Genomic DNA, 27,111 nt, shown 5'->3' with positions numbered 1-27,111 from the left:
GACATTTTTCAAAACTAAGAGATACAATGTCTGCTTTTCGAAGCTCAGTTAATTTCTATGGCACCATGCAATTTTTGTACACTGGATTCTCAGGAGATTGGAGGCAGTTGTATTTTTCACAAGCACATATTTTACCTCAAACCCGTCTAACCTGCATGGGAAGTACTAGCTTTGGTCCTTTTGCAACGCTCCGCAGCTGCCTAACCAGTTTGCTTGTGGCAGTGACACACAGTCAGGCTATGATGGAGATGCCTAGTGAAGGCAGGGTGGCTGTTCTCTGAGGCCCTGGCTAGGATCCTCCCCAAGCCTACTTACTATTCTAGATGAAGTGGATACCAAGATTTCACTCCCTCCAATCGTATCATGACCTTTGTGGATCAGATACTGTGCTGGCAGCTGTAACCTGTCTAAAAGGAATTCATAGTCTGGGAGGAAAGAATACAAGACACAATCATGAGTAGAGATGACCCAGGCCGGAAGAATGACAAAGCAAAATGATAAGGCAGCTGCATGTCAGGGCCTGGCACCTCTGGGACATCTACTGGCAGCCTACTGCTTGGGTGGGAAATCCGAGAATTCCTTATGCATTACATTTGTGGAAAGGGGACCTGTGGATGCTGTACTTCACCTGCCGGAAGTCACTCAGATTCAATGTTGAGTATTCTAGACTCCAAAGTACCTGTGGAAGTTCCTGAGAATGGGACTTCCATTCAAGGTAATGTATTTGGGCCAATCGGTGGTGTCTGAGTTGTCTTACAATCTGACATTTTCCGTGGATGGCCATGTGTATTGGCATATAAGAAGATTGCAAAGGAACTTATATAGGATACTGAGAGACGGTAGGTACTCCTGAGACTTAAAGTTTTTAACTAGAAGAGATGTAGTCACATTCAGACTTTAGATACACCCTCTGGCTGCTTTTGGGAAACAGTTTAGAGGAAAGAGTGGAAGAGTTCGAATGGCAGCTTTGAAAGTAATGATGTCTAAACCGTCTCTGGCATTGAGAGTGAAGTGAAGGAGACAGTCAATGGGACAAGTCATGGAGATACAATCATGAGGGCCACGTGGGCAGGGTTTGAGGGTGTGAGATACGGAAGAAATCAAATGTGAAGGCTTAACTGCAAAGCAAGATTGCACTCCGTGGCAGTCTCCCTTCTCCCCTAGCGGCTGTGGGACCGAAAGAATCTACTGATCAGAGAGGACCGGGAAGGAAGAGATTAGGGGTACCAAAGAAGTTAGAAATCAGGCAGCAACGCTGAGGCCCCGCCCCCAGAGCTGGCCCCGCCCAGGCCCCGCCTCTTCTTCCTTCCTCTTCCCGCCCACCTTCCAGCCACAGCTCATCTTCGAGGGCGGGGAGAGGTGGCATTTGAGTCCTCCGGTATCCCAGCAGGCAGTGCAGCCGGGAGACGCTGACAAAGAAGCGGAGGAGCAGTCGCAGCTGCTTTTCAAGGAGCTAGTGTTGCCAAGGTGAGAGTCCCCCACCGTCCCGTCACCCACTTCCTCCCTCTTCGGAAAACGTGGAAGTTACGTGGCCGAGAACCCCGGCCGCAAGACTGACCCGTAGCCAAAGCCTGAGCTTGGCTGTGTGACTGACAGCTGGGCTGCGCGCCGGCGGGCTGTGGTGGGCGGTGGGGAGGAGGCGCAGGGTTGCTTTTTCGCCCCATCTCTATCAGTGGCCCTGCTGTCCGTGGTTGTCCGCCTAGGCTCTGACTAGCTAGTGTGCGCCTCGTTCTTGTCCAAACGAAGGCAGTCTCGGGAGCCTCCCGGTGCTTGCCCGGCAAGGCTCTCTGTTGCCCTGGGGATGTGGCTCCTGGGACAACTCTTTCCGCGAACTTGTGAAGAGGGTTTGGGGCGGGAGATTGATTCCCAGTTCGGGGTAACACCGTCCTCGCCCTTCCTCCAGCCCTGCCAGTATCCCCCCACAGATCGTCCCCTCCCGCGAGCAACTGGAAGGAAATCAGCCGGGCTGGATGGAGGCGTCCCGGGGTGGCTTCAGCTCTGCACTCTGTCTGGAGGGAGATTAGATTGGACAGGCGGCAAGGGGGTGGGGGTGGGGAGGGCGAATACCTTCTCGGAATAACGAGGCGGCGGGGCGGGGAGGTGTAGGGGGTACACGGCCTGTTCCTTTCCCCTCTCTGGACCTCCGCACGGATCCCGACGGTTGCACCAGCTGCTCGGCTGTAAACAGGCTCACATGACCGGTTTCACATGGAGCGAGCCGGAATGGGGAGGAGTGCGGGATGAGGGCTGAAAGGCTGGGCCCCAGTCAGGTGGAGCTGAAGTGCTAGGGCACACTGTTTTACACTTTGTCCGCAGCCTTCTGGGCCCTCGTCAATGTGCTGGGGTTTCACCTTTGTTGGGAAGTTACCAACGTGTGTCCTCCCCAGACTGCAGGCACCTTTCTATCAAATAGGACGAATCTAATGTCGCGCGCAGAGTGAATAGTGAATGTAAATGTTCCTAGCTTGTTAACTTTTGAGGGGAACAGAAGGCTGCAAAATTGGGCCCTTTAGATCTTGCCTAAAAAGCATTACTGATCTGTCGAAATTCATTATACTCCTAATGAGAATTCCAGAAAAAAAGGGGAAAAGTCTACTTTTTTAGGCAAGGTACACATATATTCTTGATGATGAAAATATTATACATGTTTTTACTAATAACTAGAAAATCTATTTGCCTATGAAATATTTTATTCCGGATGTGGAATTCAGGGGTGTACCCCAGCTTTTAAATTCCACATATATTTGAGTATAAAGCAATGGGAAGTTTGGAAAACAGGAAACGGGGCCAAGTGTGACTTTCAAGTTATTCATATCTACATATCCAAACAGGATGTAAGATTAAACTACTTTCTAAAGCATTTCTGAAATTCACAGCAGCAGTGGCCTGCTCAAACACCAGGTGGTGTGAAATTTGGGAATCTCTTTTTTTAACCTTCATATTATAAATAAATGCAGTGGACGGTATTTTTTAAAAAAACCGTTTTAGGCAGAGATAAAAAATATAATAAATACAGAATTAGAAAAATAATGTGTATTTTTTATTAAGGTTTTTCAGAATTTTATTAAATATTTTTTCACCTTCAGACATTCTGGAGTGTCTTCCAGTAAATATATTAAGTAACTTATTCTTGGAGGCCCTCAATTTCCCCCCCCTTTGAGTTTTGCTTGAAGCTGGAAGGTCCCTAATTGCTCTAAAGTTGCATAAAAGTGCCATTTTTAATCAAAATAAGTTACTCAAACAAGCCAAGATAGATATCAATTACAGGGGACAGTGACGAGACATCCAGAGTTGCGCTGGGAGTAGGAGCTGGACCTGCACAATTTTCCTGAGGTGAATTGGCCACGGAGTGCGTTTGACCTGTACCTCTGCCGTTCTTCCTCGAGAAACTGCACATGGCCTCAGCTAGATCTTGCCTCCCAAACTAGAAATAACAGCTTTCTTTGACGTTCTTGACCTTCAAGGCACAGTCTAAATCTAAGTCTTTCACTCAATTCCAGCTTCCTGGATAAAGCAAGCTCTGGTTAAAGAAGTTGGAAGCAAAGAGGAAAGGCCTGGTAGTGTGTCACGTGGGCAGAACCCTGATTACGTCACCGGAACCATTGTCTGAGTTAGCTTTTGTAGGGGTCAAAACTTCATTTTGTCAGCACATCCAGAAATTGTCAGTCTCAGGGATTGATTGACAGCAAATTAGCAGAAGAAAACAGGATAGTCTACTTACACTGAAAGGTCTGGTGTACAAACCACAACGCCCTTTAATCTTGACTTTATGGATACCCTTAGAAATTGCTCTTGACCTCCCCTTTGTTTAGGGTCTCTGTGGACTACTTCTTTCCAAGGTAGCGGTTTGGGGAGATTAACAGCTGTCATTTATATAAAAAACCATTTTCAGTTGCACCTTTTGTATCACATACCCTAGGTGCCTGGGTCACCTGTAAAACATCTCTTAAAATCTGTTTGCTGTCATTCTAACTAATCTGGGCCCTCCTATTCTCTTCATGGCACTTCCGTTAAGCAGCTGTTTATTTCTTATTGAAACTACTCTGGATTCAGGGGCCATGCTTGATTGACCAATGACAATCCAATCTCCTGCTTTTGATCTTATCAGGTTACTCCCTGCCTAAAATCCTGTCAGAGCTTTCTTATTACCTGAGGCAGCTGTCATGGTTGGGGGAGGGGACTGGTGGGGGTGGAGGGCCAGAGTCAAACCATAGGTGGCTAGGTCCCAATCCCCCAATTTCCGATTCAGTAGGCCTGGGACAGGAACGAAGAATTTGCCAGGTGAAGCAACTGCTTTGCTGGGCACCACACTTTGAGATCCACTGGCATAGAAAGTCAACGCTAACCTCCAAATTTGGTTGGCAAGATCTTTCACAACCTGCCTCAGCTTATTTTTCCAGCCTTATCTTTGATCACCCTCCCCCTCCCCACCCCCAGGCCTGCTGTTTTTTAACAACTGCAGTGCCAAAGTCCATTTTAAGTGTCCCCTTTCTTGCCTCTACACATATGATGGAACTTCAAAACATTCATGGAAAGTAGAATTTGAAAAGTCAATTTGAGAGTGTGTGAACGGTTTAGTGGAGCAGGCATCTGTGCCCCGCATCTGAGTGCCTGCGTCTGGTTCTAGGCTGTGAGTCTTCACCCCAGCTTCCTCCGAATGAGGACCCTGGGACACAGCAGCGACGCCTTCAGTGCCTGCCACCCATGTCACAGACCTGGTATGAGCTCCAGGCTGCTGGTTTCACCTCAGTGCAGCCCTGGCATTTATAAGCATTTGGAAACTGGATTAGTAGATGAAGAACCTTGTCTGTGTCTCAAATCTCTAATTTTGTTACAATTTTTCAACAAATATACAGAGGGCCAGGCGGCGTGGCCTAGCGGCCAAAGTCCTCTCCTTGAACGCCCCAGGATCCCATATGGACTCCAGTTCTAATCCCGGCTGCTCCACTTCCCATCCAGCTCCCTGCTTGTGGCCTGGGAAAGCAGTCAAGGACAGCCCAAGGCCTTGGGACCCTGCACCCATGTGGGAGACCTGGAAGAGGTTCCTGGTTCCCAGCTTCGGATCCGCATAGCGCCGGCTGTTGCGCTCACTTGGGGAGTGAATCATCGGATGGAAGATCTTCCTCTCTGTCTCCTCCTCTCTGTATATCTGACTTTATAATAAAATAAATAAGTCTTTTAAAAAATATATACAGAGAGGAGGATAAGAGAGAGAGGAAGATCCTCTGTCCGTTGATTGACTCCCTAAGTGACTGCAATGGCCAGAGCTGCGCCGATCTAAAGCCAGGAGCCAGGAGCCTCTTCCTGGTCTCCCATGTGGGTACAGGGTCCCAAGGCTTTGGGCCGTCCTCAACTGCTTTCCCAGGCCACAAGCAGCGATTAGAACTGGCACCCATATGGGATCCTGGTGGCGAGGACTTTAGCCACTAGGTTACCACATTGGGCCCAAATTTTATTACAATTTAAAAAAAATTGTGGGCTTGATGTGGTGGCTTAACATGCTAATCCCCATCCTGCAGTGCCAACATCTGAAATGGGCACTGGTTTATGTCCCAGCTGCTTTGCTTCTGAACCAGTTCCTTGCTTATAGCCTGAAAAAGCAACCAAGGATGGCTAAAGTGCAAGGGACCCTGCATCCATATCGGAGATCCAGGAGAAGCTCCTGGCTCCCAGCTTCGCATCAACTCAGCTCATTGCAACCATTTTGGGGGAGTGAACCAGCAGATGGGTCTTTCTCTTTGTCTCTCCTTCTCTCTGTAAAATACATTTGTTAAAAATGTATTTTGATGCAAAAAGTGTTGGAATCCAATGAACATATTGAAGTTCCCTTCTATTTTTAGAATGCATTCCCCACATGTTCTTATGGCAAACTTTTTTTAAAAAAAGATTTACTTATTTTTATTGGAAAGGCAGATATACATAGAGGAGGAGAGACACTCCCCAAGTGGCTGCAATGGCCAGAGCTGAGCTGAAGCTGGGAACCAGGAACCTCTTCCAGGTCTCCCACACGGGTGCAGTGTCCCAAGGCTTTGGGCCGTCCTTGACTGCTTTCCCAGGCCACAAGCAGGGAGCTGGATGGGAAGTAGAGCTGCCAGGATTAGAACCGGGCCCATATGGGATCCCGGGGCGTTCAAGGAGAGGACTTTAGCCACTAGTCCACCGTGCTGGGCCCATGGCAAACTTTTTAAAAACGGTTGTCACTTTCATTCTGCTCCCAGTGCTCTTTATATCAACAGCATTTTAGTGTGCCCCATTATATCCTAATTACTGCTAGACTGAATATTGGAGGGCTGGGACTTTTCATTTTTTTCCCTTCATGTTTCCTTTGTATATGCAAAGTGCTCAGTAAATGTTCAGTGAATTCTAAAACTTCTGAGGGTGCTTTATATGTTGTATAATGCATTAATATGTTTTGCTTTGTTAATTGCACATGCATCTTGAAATAACTGAAGATGTATTGGGATGTTGTAAAACATGGAAATAACATGCTTATTTAAACAGGGACAGATTTGGAAATTAACACATTTGAAAGAAAATGAAGTGATTTTGAAGACATAACTGTAGGATATTCTTTGTAAAAAAGATTGATTATTTTTATTTGAAAGGCAAGGTTACAGAGAGAAAGAGACAGATCTGCTGGTTTAACCCCCAAATGGCTGCAACAGTCAGAGCTAAGCTGATCCAAAGCCAAGAGCTTCCTCCAGGTCCCCCTCGTGGGTTCTGGAGCCCAAGGATTTAAACCATCCTCTGCTGTCCCAGGCCACAATCAGGCAACTGCATTGCAATCAGTGAGGCAGGACACAAACTGCCTGTCACCCGTATGGGATGCCTGCGACACAGGCAGAGGAGTACCCTTCCTGCTCCATTGTGCCGGCCCAGAATGTTCTGTTTTTTAAATTCTAAAACATACAACTTTTATACATTGAATGTGGAGTAGCTGACTGCTATCATTTATAACAGCTAATTGCATTTAAAGAAGGATATCAAATTATACCACTTAGAAAGTATGTCAAAATACACTTTTGCCTAATACCAAACAGTGACTGTTAAGATGTAAAGTAAACATTACTGCATCGTCTGTAAAAGGGTTGACTTGCAACACAAACTAGCTGTTGGAAATCTTCAGAATCAATACTGGGGTTTCAAAGAGGAAGAGACATGAGTATACAGAGTAAGAGGGAAAGAAAGAGATTTTACTACTAATGGCATTAAAGCAATGGCAATTGTCAGTCTTCAGTACTTTAATATTAAGTGGCCATTGTCAAGGGCTGCCCTAAGTATGGAGGAAGGAGCTGGCTCCCGGGCCTAGATAAAAAAAAGAACCAGCCTGAAGATGGAGCTGGGAATCCTAATCAGAATTAACAGCAAAACCAGGGGCAGGTAGTTGAAGTAGCTGGGCCACTAGCCAGGCAGAGTTACTAGTTTCTGGGAAAGGGTATATTTCACATTTTCCTTAATTGTTTCCAAACTTTGAGCCACTTCAGTACAAGAATCCCCTAGGATCAGTAATTTTATTTGACTCTTGGTGCCCTCTGTTTCCAAAGAAAGGGGGAGAGGAAAAAATATGAGAACATGCTTTTAAAGTGATTTCTTTGTTCATTGGTGGGCTCTCAGTTTTGAATTTAAGGTGGTAAAATATATCGAAACTCCTTGTTTATCTCAAAGCCCTATCTATCGTTTCCTTCCTCTGATTAATGCAGTGAAGATAGCAATCATTATGCTTTGGGTTACTGGTCTCTGGACTAACAGTAGTAAGTATATGTGAAGATTTCAGAGTGTTTAAATGTTGCTTTTTATGGGAGAGTAGTTTGCAAACTGGTCACAAGGTGGTGTTCACACATAGGTTTTCTTTCTCATTTCATCCAGGTTAGCTTTTCTGTGCTGTTGGTAGAGGATGAAGACAACTGTCTGCTTGTAAGGTTGGGGATACATTGGAACCTCAGATTTCTAGACACTGCTGTCCCAGTGCGGCTCCGAGGAGCCAGAGGAGATAAGAGGGAAACACCAGGTAGAAGAGGAGGGAGAAGAGGGGCAGCGAGCAGGCTGATTGTCTCTGCTCTCCTTTTACTCCAGCCACCTCCCACCCCCAGCTTGAGTTGCTTTGTAAGGTTTACCTTTCCTTTAATTAAAACCCCTTGCCTGTCTTTTACAAAGGGTATTTAGCTAGGGGAACAGGACCTTTTATCCTGATGAAAGACACAGTCATTTGTAGACATCTGAAGTATAGCTGATAATCTCAGTCTCCTATGTGCTCATCTGTGAACTGTGAAAGGTACCAAAACAAAACACCCCCACAAAATCCAAACTGATATTATGCCTGAAATCTCATCGCTATGTCAAAGCTAATTCACACAAAACAAATGCCAAAATGTTCAATCTGTAGGATCAGTCTGCTAAAATTTAAAATGGATGAAATCCATATAGATAAAAGTAGTGGAGCAATGCTGCAAGGAAGGGAAACTTGAATGAGGCTTTTAAGAATGAGCAAATGTTTCTGTCTGGAGTGGAAGAATTGGGCTAACTGGTTATAGGTTATTTGCCCTGTTAGAATAGGGCAAACTGACATCCGCAGCTACTGTTTCGTAACTGGGAAAAGATCGCGTGTGCAACTCAATATGTGAAATGGTCTCTTGGTTTAAGGAAATATGAATCAAGACAGTGCAGGCTTGGCTGTAACTTGAATTTTGGATTGTCCTTTGAGAAGTCTGATGTTGAAAAGAGATGAGAGCATGTGTGGAAATCTGCATCAGAAGCAGGACTGTCAAACTGGGGTATAGAGATCATGATTATAGAACAGTATGAATCAGGAGACCAGAATTCTGCTGCCAGTACCCTGAGCAGCCATGGGTTAAGTGTCTTAACTAGCATGGGCCTACTTTCCTCATCTTTTAAGTGAGAAAGATTGGGAGCTGCCATTCTTTGGCTTGGCATACACTTACACTTTTGGAAAGCAACCTCTTAATCTCTCCCTGGGATTTTTGCACTTTATCGTTTTGTGATATGGACTGGAGTCAAGGGAAAGTGTTAGACTCTAGAAGACCATCAGGCAGGTGGTATGCTTCATTAGTTAGTTGGCAGAGTTCACCAGCATGGCTCCAGTGCCCTAGTGCCAATTCTTTCCTAATTTCCACAAGTTGGAGTCTAAGAGACAACTTACATCTTAGCCAAGAAAAGTGACAGCGAGGAGCAAGGCTATGAAAGAAAGATACTGAAAAGATCAGAAGTGATCAGGCATTTTTAATAGTGATAAGAAATTAGCCTAGTCACAATTCATGGGAAAATATGTTTGTTTTTAATTCACAAAGAGAATGCTTCAAAATTTAAAGAATTCCTACTAAGCCATTAATCCAAGCTAGTAGAATTTCTCCTGTGCTGTGTCAACCAGCTTCTTCTTAAGGTTGGAATCACAAATTTAGAACTTGTCTATGTGATTAATTTTACTTTCCAGTCAGATTTATGATACATCTCCTCATGTATATGTAAAAAAAAGTTTCCATTAGAGTTACACGTTTTCTTAGGTTCGCAGTTGGGATGAACTGATGAGTTTCTGTTGCGTGTCAGATTAAAGGGTTTGAAATCATTGTCGTTAACATGCAGCTAAGGTTTCCAAAATCACTAATTTCAAAATGCAGATAACAGGCAATTTGTCACACCTTGTTTCTAAATTCCTTCTTGTGGCTGAAAACTGACACCTTTTACATAGCAGGTTCTGTTATTGTCTGTTCAATCTCTGTCTTTTTTCAGTATGTATTCATTGGATTTAACAATCAAAGGATACCAGTCAGTAACTAGGGGAAATTCCTCTGTCTTCCCTGTCGCTAGCCGCCAGGCTCTCTCCACTGCTGCAGATGGAAATGTCCTTCCAAAGATTTTTGCCACATCCAGGAAAATAGGTGTACATAGTCTTTCATTTTCTTTTTTGTTACAAATGAGAATAGACTCTGGAAAGAAAGAAATAGCTTGTTGATTTCCTTGCTTCACACTGTGTCTGGAAAATTAAGCCAACTACACTGTATGCTGCTATTTTTTTTCTTTCTTTTTTTAATCTTAGCCAAAAGGCTGAGAAGAGATTTTCTTTTTTTTTTAAAAAAAAGATTTATTTATTTTTATTGGAAAGGCAGATATACAGAGAGGAGGAGAGACAGAGAGGAAGATCTTCCGTCTGATGATTTACTCCCCAAGTGACCGCAAAGCCAGTGCTGTGCTGATCCGAAGCCAGGAGCTTCCTCTCGTTCTCCTACAAGGCACAGGGTCAAGGCTTTGGGCCGTCCCCGACTGCTTTCCCAGGCCACAAGCAGGGAGCTGGATGGGAAGTGGAGCTGCCGGGATTAGAACTGGTGCCCATATGGGATCCTGGCACGTTCAAGGTGAGGACTTCTAGGCCACCGCTCCGGGCTGAGTGCTGCTACTTTCTTCTTGACACACATCTGTATCCCATTGAGGTGATAGACACACAGTTGTATCCCGGTGGGTAGATTGGTAGATTCGTTTTTGTATCACAGTACTTATGGCATTCATTTTCATTTCTCTTATTGTGAGTGAGGTTAAACCTCCATTTATAAGTTAAAAGCAATTCTTATTTCCTTTTTCTACAAAATATCGGACTTTGCTTATTTTGTATTAAATTGCCTTTTATTGATTTTTTTTTAAGATGTATTGATTGAGTTTGAAGTCAGAGACAGAATGTGCACATTCTCACATGAGAGACAAAGGGTGTGCTTCCATCCGCTGCTTCACTCGCTGGATGAGTGCAGCTAGCAGCTACCACTCGGCCGGGCTGACGCCCCAAGTTAAGGGTTTCATCTGGGTGTCCCACATGAGTGCAGGGGCCAAAACACTTGGGCCATTTTTAGCTGCTTTTCCCAGGCCATTAGCAGGGAGTTGAATGGGAAGGAAGAGGAACATTCAGACTCAAAGTGGTAGCTTTACCCACTATGTCACAACACCAGCCCCTATTTATTAATTCATAGGTGTTGTCCATACTACGGAAATTAGAGTTTGTCTGTAATATGAATTACAAAGTTCTTTTAATTTATCAGGTTTTTGCCACAAAAAGAGTTTTAAGTTATACAGTTCAATTTATCAGACTTTTTTGGGTTCTTCTAATGCTTTTATAACTTTATTTATTACATTCAGAGCTTTGATTCCTTTGGAATTTATCCTGGTAGGTAGAATGTGGAGTAATTCAATTTTGTTTTCTAAATTGAAAGAGAATATTGTGAATAGTGATAGTACCATAAAATTTGCATGTCTCTTCCGGTTTCCTAAGAATGTATAGTGATTATTATTTTCCTTTCTTTTTAAAAGAAACCCTCAGTAACCCATGAAGGATACTGGGCCCCAACTAGTCGGGTCATATTCTGCCTTCCTCAGGCTCACCAGCAGGGCGCTGGATGAGAAGTGGAGCAGCTAGAACTCACACTGGTGCTCACATGGGTTGGCAGCCTCACAGGCGGTCATTTCACGCTTGGCCCAAATAGACTATTTTTGAAAGGCATTATCTACAGGATGAAAAACATTTTCTGTAAGCGTATGTTTTAACTTTGGATTTTTCCAGTACTGATTTATATGACAGAGACAGAGTGTATTTTACTTTCCTAAAGCCACACTCAGTGTTTGCTAAACAGGAATATTGGTACAAGTGAGATTAAGAAATACTGAAATATCACACTTGTCAAAGAGGCAGACCTTTGCCAGCTACAACTATGTGGAATATATTCAAGAACTCTAGAAGGAATCCAAAAAGGTCTCTGACATTGGGAGAAAATAGCTCTCAGAAAGCCTGTGTACTTGACGTGGGAGGGGAGCCATGGTACCACTTGCATACCAAAGCCCTCTTACTGACTTTGAATTTTCGTTGAAAACTCCAAGGATTGTTTAATAAGTGTGAGTATTCAGCTTCCTTTTGAGATATTTTAGCTTGTCTGGGTTTTGATAGAAAAAGGATGAGAAAGATCTGTCCTACCCATTCTGCCAAAAAAGTAATAAAGGCTTGGTGACACGTTTTTTTCCCCATAAGCTATGGAAACTTGCCTCTTAAAACTTTTTAATTTTTAAGACTTCTGATTGGCTCACTTAAATCAGCTATGACAATACTTTCTTTAAAAAATATGAGGTTTAATGGAAGTAACGAATCCTTTTTCTTCTTGGAAAGGGGATGAATAATTTGAGATATCTCTATTCTTTTATTCAGGCGCTTTTATAATTCATTATGGGTGAAATCCTGAATGGTGTTATGCAATTTGGTAAAAACTATATAGGTAAGACAAGGGCGAAAGTTAAAAGGCCTGTTTAAAACGTTTGAAGAGCTATTTGAATACATGATAAATATGTTGTTTGTGAAAGGATAGTAGGTTAATGAAAATCAGTAGCATTCAGCGTATTGTTTTGTTTTTCTCTCCTTCTATTTCTAGATTGCCAAAATGCTTTGGAGTTTTTAGCTGAAACTCAGAGAAGTCCAAAATAAACCCGAGATTGTAAAAACAGAAGCTGCAGTAAGGGGGATTTAGTGCCAATGCATCAACAAAAAAGACAACCAGAGTTAGTGGAAGGGAATCTTCCTGTTTTCGTGTTTCCCACGGAGCTCATATTTTATGCTGATGATCAATCAACACATAAGCAAGTGTTGACTCTATACAATCCCTATGAGTTTGCCTTAAAGTTCAAAGGTGAGTCTCTGAGGGGTATTTTAAAATTTTTAAACTAGTGCTTACTAATTTTTTGACTTGTAGTAACTAATTTTTTTAATACTAATGGCCGATGTGACTTTTTCTTGCAGTTTTGTGTACTACTCCAAATAAGTATGTTGTCATTGATGCTGCAGGTGCAGTAAAGCCTCAGTGTTGTGTGGATATGTAAGTCCAAATCGCTTCCGGTAACACATTTTGAGTGTATTGATCTATTTTTCGTTTGAAAAAAGGTCTTAAGTTGAAGTTGTTCCCACACAAACATTTACTGTATTTTGACTTTTTTTGCTCAGAGTGTGTAAGTTTATCAAAATTCCTTTTAAGAAGTCCAAACTGACACAAGTTGACCCACTATTTAATATTTTGCTGTGTTGGAACTAATGGACTGTTAATATGTCCATGAACATTTTCCCCGTTGTGGTTTTACTCATAGCAGGCATGCTATACAGAGAGAATTGAGCTTTCTAATACTGACGTCTGAGAACAATGGTAATATAAGTTCATCTGGAATAATTCAGCTAAAAAATCCAAAAGTTAATCTATATAAACAGCAAGCATGTGTGTAACTGCTCATCTGTAAAAGGTTGCCTGAACCCTTCCAGATAATTTCATCTTAGAGTGTCAGATAAATGATTGTTTGTTCAAGCTGTTCATATTTAATTTTCACTTTAGAACTAGCTGTGACCAGATGGATCCATTGACCCAACCATTAAGTTACCAAGTGAACTGTGTTTGTTTAAATCTTCTGTGAGAATGAGAAACAGAATTCCTTTCTTGTGAATATATTTACATCCTCTCAAAGCCATAAGATGATGTATATTTGAGAACATGTTTTTGCACATTTCTTTTGATTTTTGGTCAGTACATGATCATCAAGGATCATTTCAGCAAAATGTAGTCTCTTGCTAAATAACTGTTTTACTTTTGACATAATGAGTTTGTGTTCCCTACTAAGAATGAAGTGCAAAAAATAGAATTACAGAAAACTCATACAATTTACAGTGCTTTATAGTATCTTCTCTTTAGGGAAATACAGAGATGTATTGATCATACTGGATTACTTACTTATGTGTTTATTTGTGTGCATGAAGTTGTATTTTAAATGTATAGTGACATTTGTTACTTTAACAATAATAAATAAGCTGTCAGTAGAACTTTATGAAATATTTATAAGAAACAGTCTCATATTTAGTAAATATTGCTTCTCACAGGTATCTAGAAAAAGCTTACTGCTTCATTTTTTAAATTTAAGACCTTTTCTGTATTTGAGAGTATCCTTTCATCAAATATTTCAGAATTACCCTTTTTTTGAGGTTCTCATATATATATATATATATATATATATATATATATATATATATATATATTATGATTGTTTTAGTATCCTAGCAAATTTTTGTTTCTGTTAAGTAATATTGTTAGTGTTTATACACACACACACACATATATATGGTAATATTATTAGGTATATATATTGTTAGCCATATGTATATAAGTTAGATAGATGTTAGGTATATATAAGTTAGGTAATATTGTTTTTACTGAATTGAAATTTGCTGCACTTATTATTCTTTGCTGCTTTCAGTGTGATCCGTCACAGAGACGTTCGATCCTGTCACTATGGTGTAATAGACAAGTTCCGCCTCCAAGTTTCTGAGCAAAGCCAGAGGAAGGCTCTAGGAAGGAAAGAGGTCGTTGCCACTCTTCTGCCGTCCGCAAAAGAACAACATAAGGAAGAAGAGGAAAAGAGAATAAAGGAGCATTTAAGTGAAAGTTTATTTTTTGAGCAGTCATTTCAACCAGGTAATATTAGCTTGATTTTAAACTCTTTTTGATGTCGTACACATTTCTAGCTTTAAATAATCAGGACTCTATGGCTAATTATTAGAAAAATGATTTGGCATTTGAAAACCTATTCAACCACTTCAAAACCTGGAACTAGAGCAACAGGTCCCTGAAGTAGAACAAGTGGCCTAAAGCTAGACTTTCAGAGGACAGAGTACCACTCCCTAGACTAGACAATAAGGAGAGGGGGAACATTGCCATAGCCTTTCAACATTTGTAAAATCTGGGACTGAATGTACTACACTTTATGATGCTAGCACAATCTGACAATTATCTACTGTTGTTTCTATGACTTCCCTATATCCTTTCTCATTTAATTAGTTCAAAGGAGTAGAGAGATTGTGTTTGGCACTGGGCCAAGCGTAGTGCACTATTCATATTATTTTTTTTAAAAAAATCTCATTAAAGTTGAAGTTAATTAAACTAAGTAGATTATCATATCCCCTCTGGGCTATTAATTGAATCCCTCTCCATTCCTCATTTCCTTCCAGCTTAGATATTCAGAAGTGTTATGATATATTCTTTGAAGATCGAAGCTATCCTCGTATTCACCCTTTTGGACATCATTGTCTCTCCCTCTTAACTTCTTGTTATCTCCTAGAAAATCTATTGTGTGAGGAGCATGACAAAATTTTCCACAGAAAAATAGTAAACTTTTTGGTGGTGATATGAATATGATAGCTGGCCTTAAAATTGCAACAGTATACTCACATGTTCATGTGAGGGATCTTTTTTTCTATAAATGTACTTGTTGTTATATGAACTCATAGGTCCAAGTCAGTTTATCATAGGATGTTTATCTCAATTAAACAGAGTAGGACCTCTGTCCCTGACTGCAGCCGAATGTCTTCTTCATGTCACGAGTGTCCAGATGTCCTGGTGGTACCACAGCTAGAGACTGGATCGTTTGTGCATTTTTTAACCAACAGGACCACCTATTTATTTTCTTTTGAAACTGGAAGGGAGCCTTTGTCCAATGACACTTGGTCCAGTCAGAATTGTCAAGTTGACATTTAAAATGCTGCCCCTAGAACAGCAATGTCTATTGAATGAATATTTGTTTTTCTTAACATTAAATTCATAATGTAAAATAGTCCGTTTGTGCTCATTTTTATATTTAACACGCTAGTTTATTAGCCAAAGCATAACAAGGATTAAGATTTCAGGGTGTGGGTGTGAATCTATGTATAATTGGAGAACTTCATTCCTTTCAGTTTTGAATTTATTAGAATTGAAGAGGAAATCATGTCAAAAAGATGAATAATTACACTATGTATTGTTTTAGCCTTATTTTCTAAATGAACCTTGGAATCAATCTATCAGAGAATTCTTCTGATTGTGAAATTGGAGTAGGTAGCTAGATGAGGATAGATGACAGTGGTATAACATTAGTGTTCTCTGTTTCGGGTGAAACTGCCTCTATGCCTCTCACATCAGACAGCTCAGTTAAGGCAGGTACCTTGTTTGCACCTAGCACCGTGACTGGCACGGTACAGTTATGTAGAAAATGAGATGTGAAGATACAATACAGTATGCATCTCTACTCCCAAATCAAAGATGGACTCCCAAAGAAACTGTTAAATATATCTTGACAGTAGATGCTGGACTTTCTGATGTTGTCTATACCTACAATGTAAGGTTATACTTTAATGGCAGATGATGGACTTGTGACCGTTTATGAAGGACTATACTATTGTAATAACATAGGGGAAACCAGTGAGGGGAGGAGATTGAGGGAGGGAGGAGGCGAAATCCCAGAGTCTATGGAACTGTATCATAAGACAAATTTTAAAAGAGAAAAAGGGAAAAAATGTGTAAATGAGCTGAGTTCAGAAAACCACTCCTCACGTCTGCTCAGGGTCCTTGGGATTAATGTTTAGCGCCCGCGGCTCCTGCGGCTCCGGCAGAGGAGGGATGACGCCACAGCAGAGTGTTGTCCACTGCCCGTCAATGAGCAGTTCACCTCATTTGTCTAATGATCTGGCAGTAAGTTGAATCAGGTTTGCTTCTTTAATAGACTAGAAACTGATCTGATCTAAGTTGACAAAGTGATATATTTTTTAACTTCTAGTAGCTGTTGTACAACTTTTATCATGCAGAATTCCCAGATTTTTCATTATGTGTCTCTGAGTTACAATGCTGAAATAAATTGAAGATGTTTTCTGGGAAGATTCTGAATGTCTTTTTTTGCAAATTTTACCTTAGAAAACATTTCAACAAAAACGTATTATTAGAAGAAGTTTCAGAGACACAACAGTGTGTGTGAGATTTACAGTTAGCTATAAAATGGTTGAAGACTACATCATGGAAAATTTGAATTTGAAAATGTATCAAAGCCGGTAAAGATGGAGCATTCTTTTAAGTTTATTGTATGTAGCACATAGCAGTAACAAATTTTAGAAAGAAAAAGAATTTGTAATGTCACACTCTTAACCAAATCTGCTTGTTCTGCTGTTAGTGTTCCATGATAACTTTCTAGATCATGCCTGTGTGTATAAATACGATTTTATATTTAGTGAATGTTTTCACTTACAGAAATATAACTGTTGAATTAGGAGAGACTCATAAAGCACACTTTGACAAAATATCAAGGCCAGGTTATTAAAAAAGGTTTTAAAAGATACAGCTCAATCTGTTGGGTTTGTATCAGTTATGTTATTAATGAACTGCTATGTCTATGCTGTGCTTGCCTCTCTACCCTCTGGCTTAAGAGAACTACATTTCTTTATTATTGTCTGTAATAAAACATTGGAAATGACCTATAAGCTCATCAGTTGTGAACTTATTAAATTATAAATATTCATAAGATGAGATGCCAGGCAGGCATTTACAGTAATCTGATAATGATAGATGCTTGTATACTGACATAGGAAGAGCTTCAAACAGATTTCTAAGTGAGGGGGGAAAACAGTTATATAGCAGTATATAAAATATGTAAAGAATAATTTATGAAAAATTCATTTATGTGTTTATTAAGTCTGAAATGCTATATATCAAGATGTTAATGATGTCAGCTCTGGGAGGATGGATTACAGGGAAAACATTTTCTGCATCTTTATATCATCTCTTATAATCATTAACCAGGAACAAAAGATATTTCCATTTTGAAAAATATTCAGGTACTTTTTTTTTTCTTTTGTAGATGTCTAGAATTTCTTTAAGTATTAAAAAAAAATTGAAATTTTTTATGGGCTTTCAATGAGCAGTGGTTACCATAAAGAAATGTTTTTTCTTGAAAATTCATCCTTGTAACACATACAGCTACTTGATATATTAACTTAAATAAGATCTGTTTTTAAATTTATATTGTTGTTTCATCCCAAGCAAGAATCTCTGTAAGATTCGTTTTCTGGCTTTGCTGAGGTTCAGTTAAACAAAACAGCTAGTGTATTAATAATTTGGGAAAGCTTATTTAATAATCGAATGGACAGCATTATTTCGTTATAGAACACAAATAGTATATTGCCGTTGCCCATTCCTTTTAATGAAAAGATAGTGGGGAAAAAATACACAACAAAATGTTATTATTGGGTTTCTTAGAAAATGAGGGGTCATCAAAAAGTTCATGCAACATGTTTGTTATGAAAACACTGCATCAACTTCAAAAATTTTGCAATAAAATAGGGGCCCGGCGGCGTGGCCTAGCGGCTAAAGTCCTCGCCTTGAACGCCCCGGGATCCCATATGGGCGCCGGTTCTAATCCCGGCAGCTCCACTTCCCATCCAGCTCCCTGCTTGTGGCCTGGGACGGCCCAGTGCATTGGGACACTGCACCCGCGTGAGAGACCTGGAGGAGGTTCCAGGTTCCCGGCTTCGGATCGGCGTGCACCGGCCCGTTGCGGCTCACTTGGGGAGTGAATCATCGGACGGAAGATCTTCTTCTCTGTCTTTCCTCCTCTCTGTATATCTGACTTTGTAATAAAAAAAAATAAATAAATAAATCTTTAAAAATTTTGCAATAAAATAAACTTATCTTTTAATTTCATTTCATTTTCCCCTAAACCTTTTAAAGTCCTTGCACATTATATACACATAGCCAGGTGATTCACTCCCCAGTGGCCACAACGGCCAGAGCTGCACCAATCTGAAGCCAGGAGGCAGGAGCCACGAGCCTCTTCCGGGTCTCCCACATGGGTGCAGGGTCCTAAGGCTTTGGGCCATCCTAGACTGCTTTCCCAGGCTACAAGCAGGGAGCTGGATGGGAAGCGGGGCCACTGGGACTCAAACCAACACCCATGTGGGATCCCGGCGTGTGCAAGGCAAGGACTTTAGCTGCTAGGCCACCGCGCTGGGCCTAAGAAATTTTTTTTCATTTTATCCTAACAACACTTAACACGAGATCTACCCTCATAACTCATTTGTAATGTGCCATACAGTGCTGGTAACTATAGGGACAATGTTGCAGAGCTGATCTCTGAAACTTATTCATCTTGTGCAATTTAAGATTTGTGCTTTATTGATTAGCATTTTGCAGTATCCTCTTCCTTCAGACTCTGGCAAACCTTCACGCTGCTCTCTGATGCTATGAGTTTGACTTTTTAAAATTGCTCATATCATTGGATTCATGTAGTATTTGCTCTTCTGTGACTGGCTTATTTCACTTATTTTTGCCAGGTATTATTTCTGCAGCTTTCTTCTTTGCTACTAATGGGATAGAGCAGAGGCTAAGAACTTACATCATCAAAAATGCTGTTGCTATTAACATCAAATATATTTGAGACTTCTGTTCGCTACTCTCATAATGTAGTGGAGCAATAACATAGTTGGCTCAGATGGAGTACAGTTGTTTGTTGACTTAAAGAAGGAAGTGCATCCTGACCAGCCCTTCACGAAATGAAAATACCATGTCAAGAAGACAGTGAATGCCCCCGCCCAATTAAACATCATAGGAAAGATTGAGAGAAGTTGGACCAAACCAGAGTCCTGACAAACTGCTTCTGGTATATGTAAAGAAAGTTTTGTTTTTAGAAGTGAGCTTAGAGATGTCTTTTCTTTTTACAGAAAACAGAAGTGTTTCCTCAGGACCTAGTTTACTGACCGTCTTCCTGGGCGTGGTGTGCATCGCAGCCCTGATGCTTCCTACACTGGGAGATGTGGAATCGCTGGTGCCTCTCTACCTCCACTTAAGTGTGAATCAGAAACTAGTGGCTGCTTATATCTTAGGTAAGGCTTTTAAAAGCATGCACTTGGACTGCAGTATAAATTTAAAATATGTCATCTCAAAAGCCTAAGGAGAAAAGAAGGGAAGAATGTCATATCATCCTATCTATATGAACTAAGTTGAGTCTGGTAAAAAAAAAAAAAAAAAAAAAAAACTAAACCAAAAAAAAGCCCTAAATTAATAAATAAGAAAGATGTACTAGGATATATTTAGCTTTATGTGTATAGGAGTGGTGGTGCTTTAATTTTTTTTTTCTTTTAAAAAGAAGGGAGGTTGGTGCCAGCAGGTGATTCAGCAGGTTAGTCCTCTGTCCTATGGCATCGGCATTCCGTATGTGCACTGGTTCCTGCCCCGACTACTCCACTTCCCATCCAGATCTCTGCTTATGGCTTGGGAAGGTGACAGAGGACAGCCAAAGTCTTCCACTCTGCACCTGCATGGGAGACCCCAAAGAGATTCCTGGCTCCCAGCTGCGGGTCAGCTCAGCTCTGTTGTGACCATTTGGGGAATGAACCAGTGGTTGGAAGATGTTCTCTCACAGTTTCTCCTTCTCTCTATAAAATCTGCCTTCCAAATAAAAATAAATAAATCTTTCAATAAATAAATTAAAAGAGATGAGGACGAATTCAAAAGCATTGCTGGGGTTATGTGCATTTGAAAATATAACTTTGACTTGGCCTTTAATTCTTTCCAGCTTATTTATCTAGTACCTAATATTATATTTACTCAGTATCCTTTCTGCTGATTCGCAGTGGTAGAAAACGTGTAAGGTGTGAAATGGGCACATTCCATGAGGCAGCATTTGTGCTGGACAGAGTGCAGACCGTGATAAGGATGAACAGAGTAATCTTGTTCAACTTTCTTCTTTAAAGCTATCCCCTTATGTCCTGATCACTCATTCTTTCAGTCATATTCTGGCTTGAAATCTTCCAGCTAATTATTTTTATTGAGAATTCAGTACAGTCCATGTGCCAGGTAGAGTTCTGTTGATGAATAAGTGTTTCCTCATATTCTCTCCTCGCGTCTACCTGGATGCCAACTCTTCAGTTTTTGCAGCATTCTCACTTGCTCACACTTGTTTTTAGTTCACACTTGTCTTCTAAGTTTTCCCCCTACCTCTGTCTATACCCTTGCCTCTTATTTTTACCCCCCCAAACCATTCATCAATGCTGTCAGAATGGTATGCATTCCATTTTGATTTCACGATCACCCTCTAGTCAAAATCCTTTGGCGTGTGCTTCCTCACAGTCTGTGGAACAAAGTAAAAGTGTTTAGTTTGGCATTTAAGATTCTTCACGGCCTGCTGAAGACCACTTAGAGCTTATCTTGTCTAGCTGCTTCCCAATAAAATCCTTGGATATAGTCTCTCTGTTTAATTATCTATTAATTCTGGAATCGCTTGTCTAGAATCCTAGTCCTCTCTTCAGGCTCTTGATCATGCCACACCCTCTCCAGAAACACCTGCCAATCTCATTGTATATTTCTGGCTCATCTTTTAAGACTTCAGTTCTTACACTTAAGGTCAGGTTTTGGTTTTTGTTTGTTTTGGTTTTTACAGCCTAAGGTCAGTTTTTGTCACACAGTTTCCTCATTACTCATTTGGAACTGAGCATATTCTTGTAGTTATAAGGAGTCTCTGAAAGAGAATAGGTAAAGCGTCACCACTATTCTCCTATCTCTTCGTGGCCTTAGAGCCATGGGATAAAAAACTGTTCTTGTTTCTGTTGATGAAGTCTGCTAGACTTACTGACATTTTAAAATGGCATGCCTACTATTATTATAGCTGATGTGAGTGGATAAAGTAGGAGGTATGTTTGGTGGTTAAACTAGCTATGGCCAGACATTAGGGATTTCATTAAATCTAGCCAGCAACTACCCATTGCTGCAAATTTGATTTCTTCTGTATAGTATCAACTAAACTCAAATGGACTTTGAGTTCTTGGTAGAATGCCTGCCTGTGTGCTACATTTTATTAATTCACTGAAGTTCCAATAATTGCTTGTTGAATGAAAAATTTTGTAAACTGCATGTTTTTGATTGTCTCTTTTTTTCCTTTCAGGTCTTATTACAATGGCTATACTTAGAACATGAGCAAGGATTTCGGTAGACTTCTTAAGGAAATTTATTTTGAAAATATAAATGTGGACTGCCTTTTATCTCTTTCACTCCATTAACATGCTATAAAGTATTGAATTATTTCAAATAATAGCAAATGTATAATATATATTTTAAAATGCTCTATAATTTTGTTTGAAAGACTCCAGTACATTATGTTACAGACAACAATGATGCTTCTGAGTGGTACCTAGGAAATTCTTTGAAGAAATTTTTTATATCTCTATCTATTGTGCAAAAGACTTTAATGAAAACATTTATTTTCTCTTTTTTTTCTGATTCCCTTTGATTGTTAAGGATCATGTGCCCTTCAAAGTTAAAGCCTAAAAGAACAAATTGATCAGCCTAATAAATACAACCTACATGTATTTCCTAGCTTCAAAGATCGACATTACTATGTAAGTTAAGCCATGCCCTCTTATTATTATGAACAGTTGCCATGGTGTTTCTAAAGTAAGAGTTTTACAATTATTTTGTGGTGGGTAAAAGTGAGAAGCAAAAAATTCCAAGGGATCATACTAATCCTGGGGACTTAGAGAAGACAGGACATTTTCGATTCATCTTGTAAACTACAGAATGGGTTGTGGTCCAGATACCAAGCACATGGCTTGTTTTTCAGCCTAATAGCAATAGAGTTACCTCTCTATCTGCATTTTAGAGCAAGGGAGGCATTTGTTTATTTTTTTGGCTTGTCCTCTAGTTATTGCTTTATGTTAATAGGATAGGGGGAAATCACTTTCTCTTTTCCTCCTAGACCCTTGCCTCCCTGACTGTGACATGCCCGGATTATCAGGTAGCAGGTGGTTAATGTGGAGATGATTTTTTCATCCCAAAATGCTAAGCCAAGTATAGGAAACCCTTGATACCTGTGTATATTTTATAACAGTCACTGAGAGATTTTTTAAGTTTTTATTTATTTTTGAAACAACTTTACCAAAAAAAATCCCCTAAGCACAACTACTTAGTTTTCTTTATAGTCTCTTAGATCTCTGACATATATATGCAGTTTCAACTGTAATGATAGTAATTGATGTTTTTTCCTTAGGATTTTTATCTGAAAGCACAATGCATTAAAAAGTCTCTTGAAAATTCTCTTTCAGATCTTTTTACAGAATGAACTTATGCACTGCTACTGTAGCATTCTCAAGGAATATACATGAACACAAATGTATGCTTGAGGTTGATTTTAGCAGGAAACAGTACTCTGCTTCTGAAAGCTTTTACGTCTAGTCTTTCATTGAAAACTTTCATTGTAACCATTTGTGGAGTCTGAATTGTTAAATGGATTATGTCTGTACATTGTATAATGACTGAAAGCACATAAATGTTAATCTACTTTGAACTTTGTAAAAAAAAAAAAACCTTATGTTTGGACGCTATCTTTGTTTATCCATCTCAAATATTCTATGTGTGCATGCACATGCAGGTGCACGCATGTGTATGTACGTGTGTGATAACACATTATAAAGAACAGAGATTACTTTAAGAAATAAAAGAAAAATAGAGACGTAAGTTTTGCACTGATTTAAGTATTTTTGAGGGTCTTAGGGATAACCAAAGTTGCCTCATACTTCTATGCAAAACAGGAAGAATGAAATGGGTATTTAGAAATGTGTCTGTCTTAACCAAGGCAATTCATTCATTCTTTTTAACTTCCAATCACAAGCTTCAAAAATACAAAAAATACAAAATACAAAAATATATATAGTGAAAAATAATCCTTCCCTTACACGGGGCCACTTTTTTCCCTAGCTGAAGCATACTTCTAGTGCTATGTATGAGCATACATTTTTTTTTTTTGAGCATACATTTTTATCTCTTCGAAAACTCTTTGAGTGCTGCAAGTCCTGGGACTGGGCTGGCTCTGGAAGGTTGGCTTTGATTGATGTAGAGAGAGAAGCTGGTTCATAGGAAAGGTAAAAATGATTGTGCGATGCGGTGAGAGTTATTTTATCTTTTTTATCTTATTTTTTAAGAGATGCGTGTATTTTTATTGCAAAGGTAGGTTTACAGAGAGGAAAGACAGGAAGATCTTCCACTCGCTAGTTCACTCCCCAAGTGACCACAAAGATCAGAGCTGAGCTGGTCCAAAGCCAGGGGCCAGGAGCTTCTTCCAGGTCTCCCATGCAGGTGCAGGATCCCAAGGCTTTGGGCCGTCCTCAACTGTTTTCCCAGGCCACAAGCAGGGAGCTGGATTGGGAAGTGGAGCTGCCGGGATTAGAACCGGCGCCCATATGGGATCCCGGGGCGTTCAAGGCGAGGACTTTAACCACTGAGTCACTGTGCCAGACCTGAGGAGAGTTGTTTTATAACAGTGTACAGGGAGATATTTAAACTGATGTACATGTCATTAACTTCCTGCTGACCGTGAAGAAGACTTTATTGCTGTGCTCCAAGGGGATGAATGACAGCTAATGAGGAACGAATGAAGCTAACCCAGGGGCCGTGGGTATTACAATTTAATGAGGGAAGAGTTAAAGAAGTAGTTGTCACTGTGAAAATAAGTATGATTCATCCTGAAAGCAGCCAGCAAACAGGAAGCACACAGCAAGAGACGTGGCAATAATTGTAATTATCTGTCACTGCAGGTGTTTCTGCCACCTCTGAATCGTTAGGTCTGCACAATTCTTGCCGCCTCGGTTTGCTTCCAAAAGCGTTGTATAAAGTCATCATGTTAAGTCTTGGGTTTCTGGAAGGGATTCCAGCTACAAGTGACTCCTAGATATTTTCATTCACCAAGCTATACATAGACTATAGCAGCTGTGAAGGAGATGCTTACAGGGTTTCCACACGCACAAGGAAGTAGATGACTAGGGTTTCAAAACTTCACTATTGTGAAAAAGTTTGAAATTTTCAAGTGCCATCTAAGGCTTTGACATGTACAGGGCACATGCCTGCAAAGGAGCCATGTTGACCTGAAAGCAGTAGGGGGCAAAACTAGGATTGTGTGGTTTCATTAGATGATTTAAATAGAGGAGCCCAGCAGAGCCTCAGTGTAGTTATCTCAGCAGCAGAATGTCAAGTTAGTGATTATTTCATTAGGAAAATATTTGCTACACCTATAATCTGGAAGTGATAAACAACATACCAGAACAGAACATTAGTCTCTAGGATTAAATACCAAACAGAATGACAAAGTTGACCCAGCTACGAGACATCAGCAGGAGGCACTTCCACTGACCACATCAAAGGCCCTTTAAGCCACTGGAGGGGGGCTGGCGACAGGGGAGGGGTAGTGGGGGGAACAGAGAAATAAGGAATTTGGAGAGGCTACATATAATATAGAGGACAAAAAGGCAAGTGGACTAAGCCTAAGCTGCTTCCTTTGTGTTCATTTGCTTTCTGATTTGCTTGAAATATCAGTAATTAGAAGCTGTTCAACAAGTTGAAGTGATAACTGCCCTTGACTACTGCATCTTCCAGACCTAACAAGGCTGGGCCCAGGGGTGCACACTGTGGTGCAGTGGTTTAGCCATGGCTTGTGACACCCACATCCCATGTCAGAGTGCCAGCTCAGGTCCTGCTATTCTGCCTCTGATCCACATCCCTGCTAATGTACCTGGAAAAGCAGCAGTTTCGCCAAGTTCTTGGGCCCTTGCAACTCATGTGGAAGACCTAGGTAGAGTTATTGGCTCCTGGGTTCAGCCTGGCCGAGCTCCTGCCGTTGTGGGTATTTGGGGAGTAAACTGAGAGATGGACGCATTCTTTCTCTAATTATATATAAAACTCTCTCACATAAATAAATACTTTTTGAAAAAACTGGACCAAGTTCAAGGAAGATGGGGGGTTGCATATCCAGCTCACCAAGTGCAGTTTCCAGTTAGCTAGGCAACTCATTTGTAATCGCTGTCTTCATGAACACATGTTAGGCAGTTCTGGCTGTGATCCAGGTTTGGGGCAGGGGTGGAAAGGCCTGGTTTAATAAAATGAAAGGACTAAATTAACTGATTTCTTGAGAATGTAGGTAGACAATGGAAAATCTGTCTTGACAGAATGAAATGTGAACCGTGCTGTTAAGAAAAATGTGTATACACATACTGAAATGCCCCCACTGAAGGCCATAAATATGTACAACTATTGTAACAATTTTCTTTATGTGCTGAATCCTGGGATGGATAGGCAGAATGCAAATGTGGCACAAACACAGAGGTAAAATCCCAAAGCAGATCACTCTTGCATAATATTAAGTCCCGAAAGGCAAGGTTAGGAATGAATTCATGTGGAGGATTTTAACAAAATCTCTTTTTCCTAACAAACACGTGTTTGGAGCTAATCACTGTACTAGATAACTTGTATCTTCTATTCTCAGACTGTTAGGTAACAGGTGTTTTCTGCTTGTGGCTTTTAAAAATAGCCTATGTTTTAAAACAGTTTTGTGCTCTCAGCAATACTGTGCAGCAAGTACAGGGAGTGCTCATACACTACTTTGCCCCTTAGACACAGGCACAGCCTCCCCTACTCTCAACATCCCACAATAGAAAGGTGCACTTGTTATGATCCATAGACCCACACTGATAGCTGACTCTCACCCCATGTGCAGACTTCACATCAGGATTCACATTCTGTGGGCTTGAACAGATGCATAATGATGTACATCTGCCAGAATAGCATCATTCGGGACAATTTTGTGGCTTTCAAATGCCTGTTGTGGTTTAATTTCGTAACTTAAAAATCCATTACAGAAAATTTGAAACAATTACAAGAGTGGATTAAATAGTATAATAAACTACTGCCCAATCTGGATGAGATTTTTTTTTTATCAAAGCTATGGAATTACAGCTTTTGGAAGACTGACTTTACTTCTGTGGGAAAGGTTTCCATTTTTGTCTTTTTAAAAAGATTTATTTGGGGGCTCGGCAGCGTGGCCTAGTGGCTAAGGTCCTCGCCTTGATCCCATATGGCCGCTGGTTCTAGTCCCGGCAGCTCCACTTTCTCTCTGTCTCTCCTCCTCTCAGTATATCTGACTTTGTAATAAAAATAAAATAAAATAAATCTTTTAAAAAAAAAGATTTATTTGAAAGGTAGAGGGAGAGATAAAGACAGATAATATTTATCTGCATGTTTCACTACCCCAAAAAACTGTAGTAGCCAGGTTTTAGACACAGCAACCAGGAGCCAGGAACCCTGTCTTGGTCTCCCATGTGGCTGGCAGGAGTCCAAGTGCTTGGCCCATCTGCTGCTTTCCAATGTGCATCAGCAGTGAGCTAGAGCCTAAGCAGGTAGCAACTTAATCCGCTGCAATCCTAGTGCCTCTTATTTTTAAAAGACTGATTAAATTATTTGTAGGTGGGGGCTTGGCAGCGTG

The 27,111-nt window shown here is 40.6% G+C and overlaps 1 protein-coding gene across 1 annotated transcript; it reads left to right on the top strand.

The window, feature by feature from the left end:
* The first annotated feature begins 1,328 nt into the window (after window positions 1–1,328).
* Window positions 1,329–23,308, top strand: MOSPD1 (motile sperm domain containing 1). Its single transcript, XM_004587728.4, has 6 exons — window positions 1,329–1,467; window positions 12,414–12,668; window positions 12,779–12,854; window positions 14,272–14,489; window positions 19,532–19,693; window positions 21,751–23,308. Exons 2-6 carry the CDS (start codon window positions 12,515–12,517, stop codon window positions 21,780–21,782), a joined length of 642 nt encoding a protein of 213 aa, XP_004587785.2. The 5' UTR covers window positions 1,329–1,467; window positions 12,414–12,514; the 3' UTR covers window positions 21,783–23,308.
* The last annotated feature ends 3,803 nt before the right edge of the window (window positions 23,309–27,111 follow it).

The sequence above is a fragment of the Ochotona princeps genome, chromosome X (assembly GCF_030435755.1).
Source record: "Ochotona princeps isolate mOchPri1 chromosome X, mOchPri1.hap1, whole genome shotgun sequence".
NCBI lineage: Eukaryota > Metazoa > Chordata > Mammalia > Lagomorpha > Ochotonidae > Ochotona > Ochotona princeps.
Note: the sequence above shows the minus strand (reverse complement) of the source record. Positions and strands in the feature narration are given on the sequence as shown.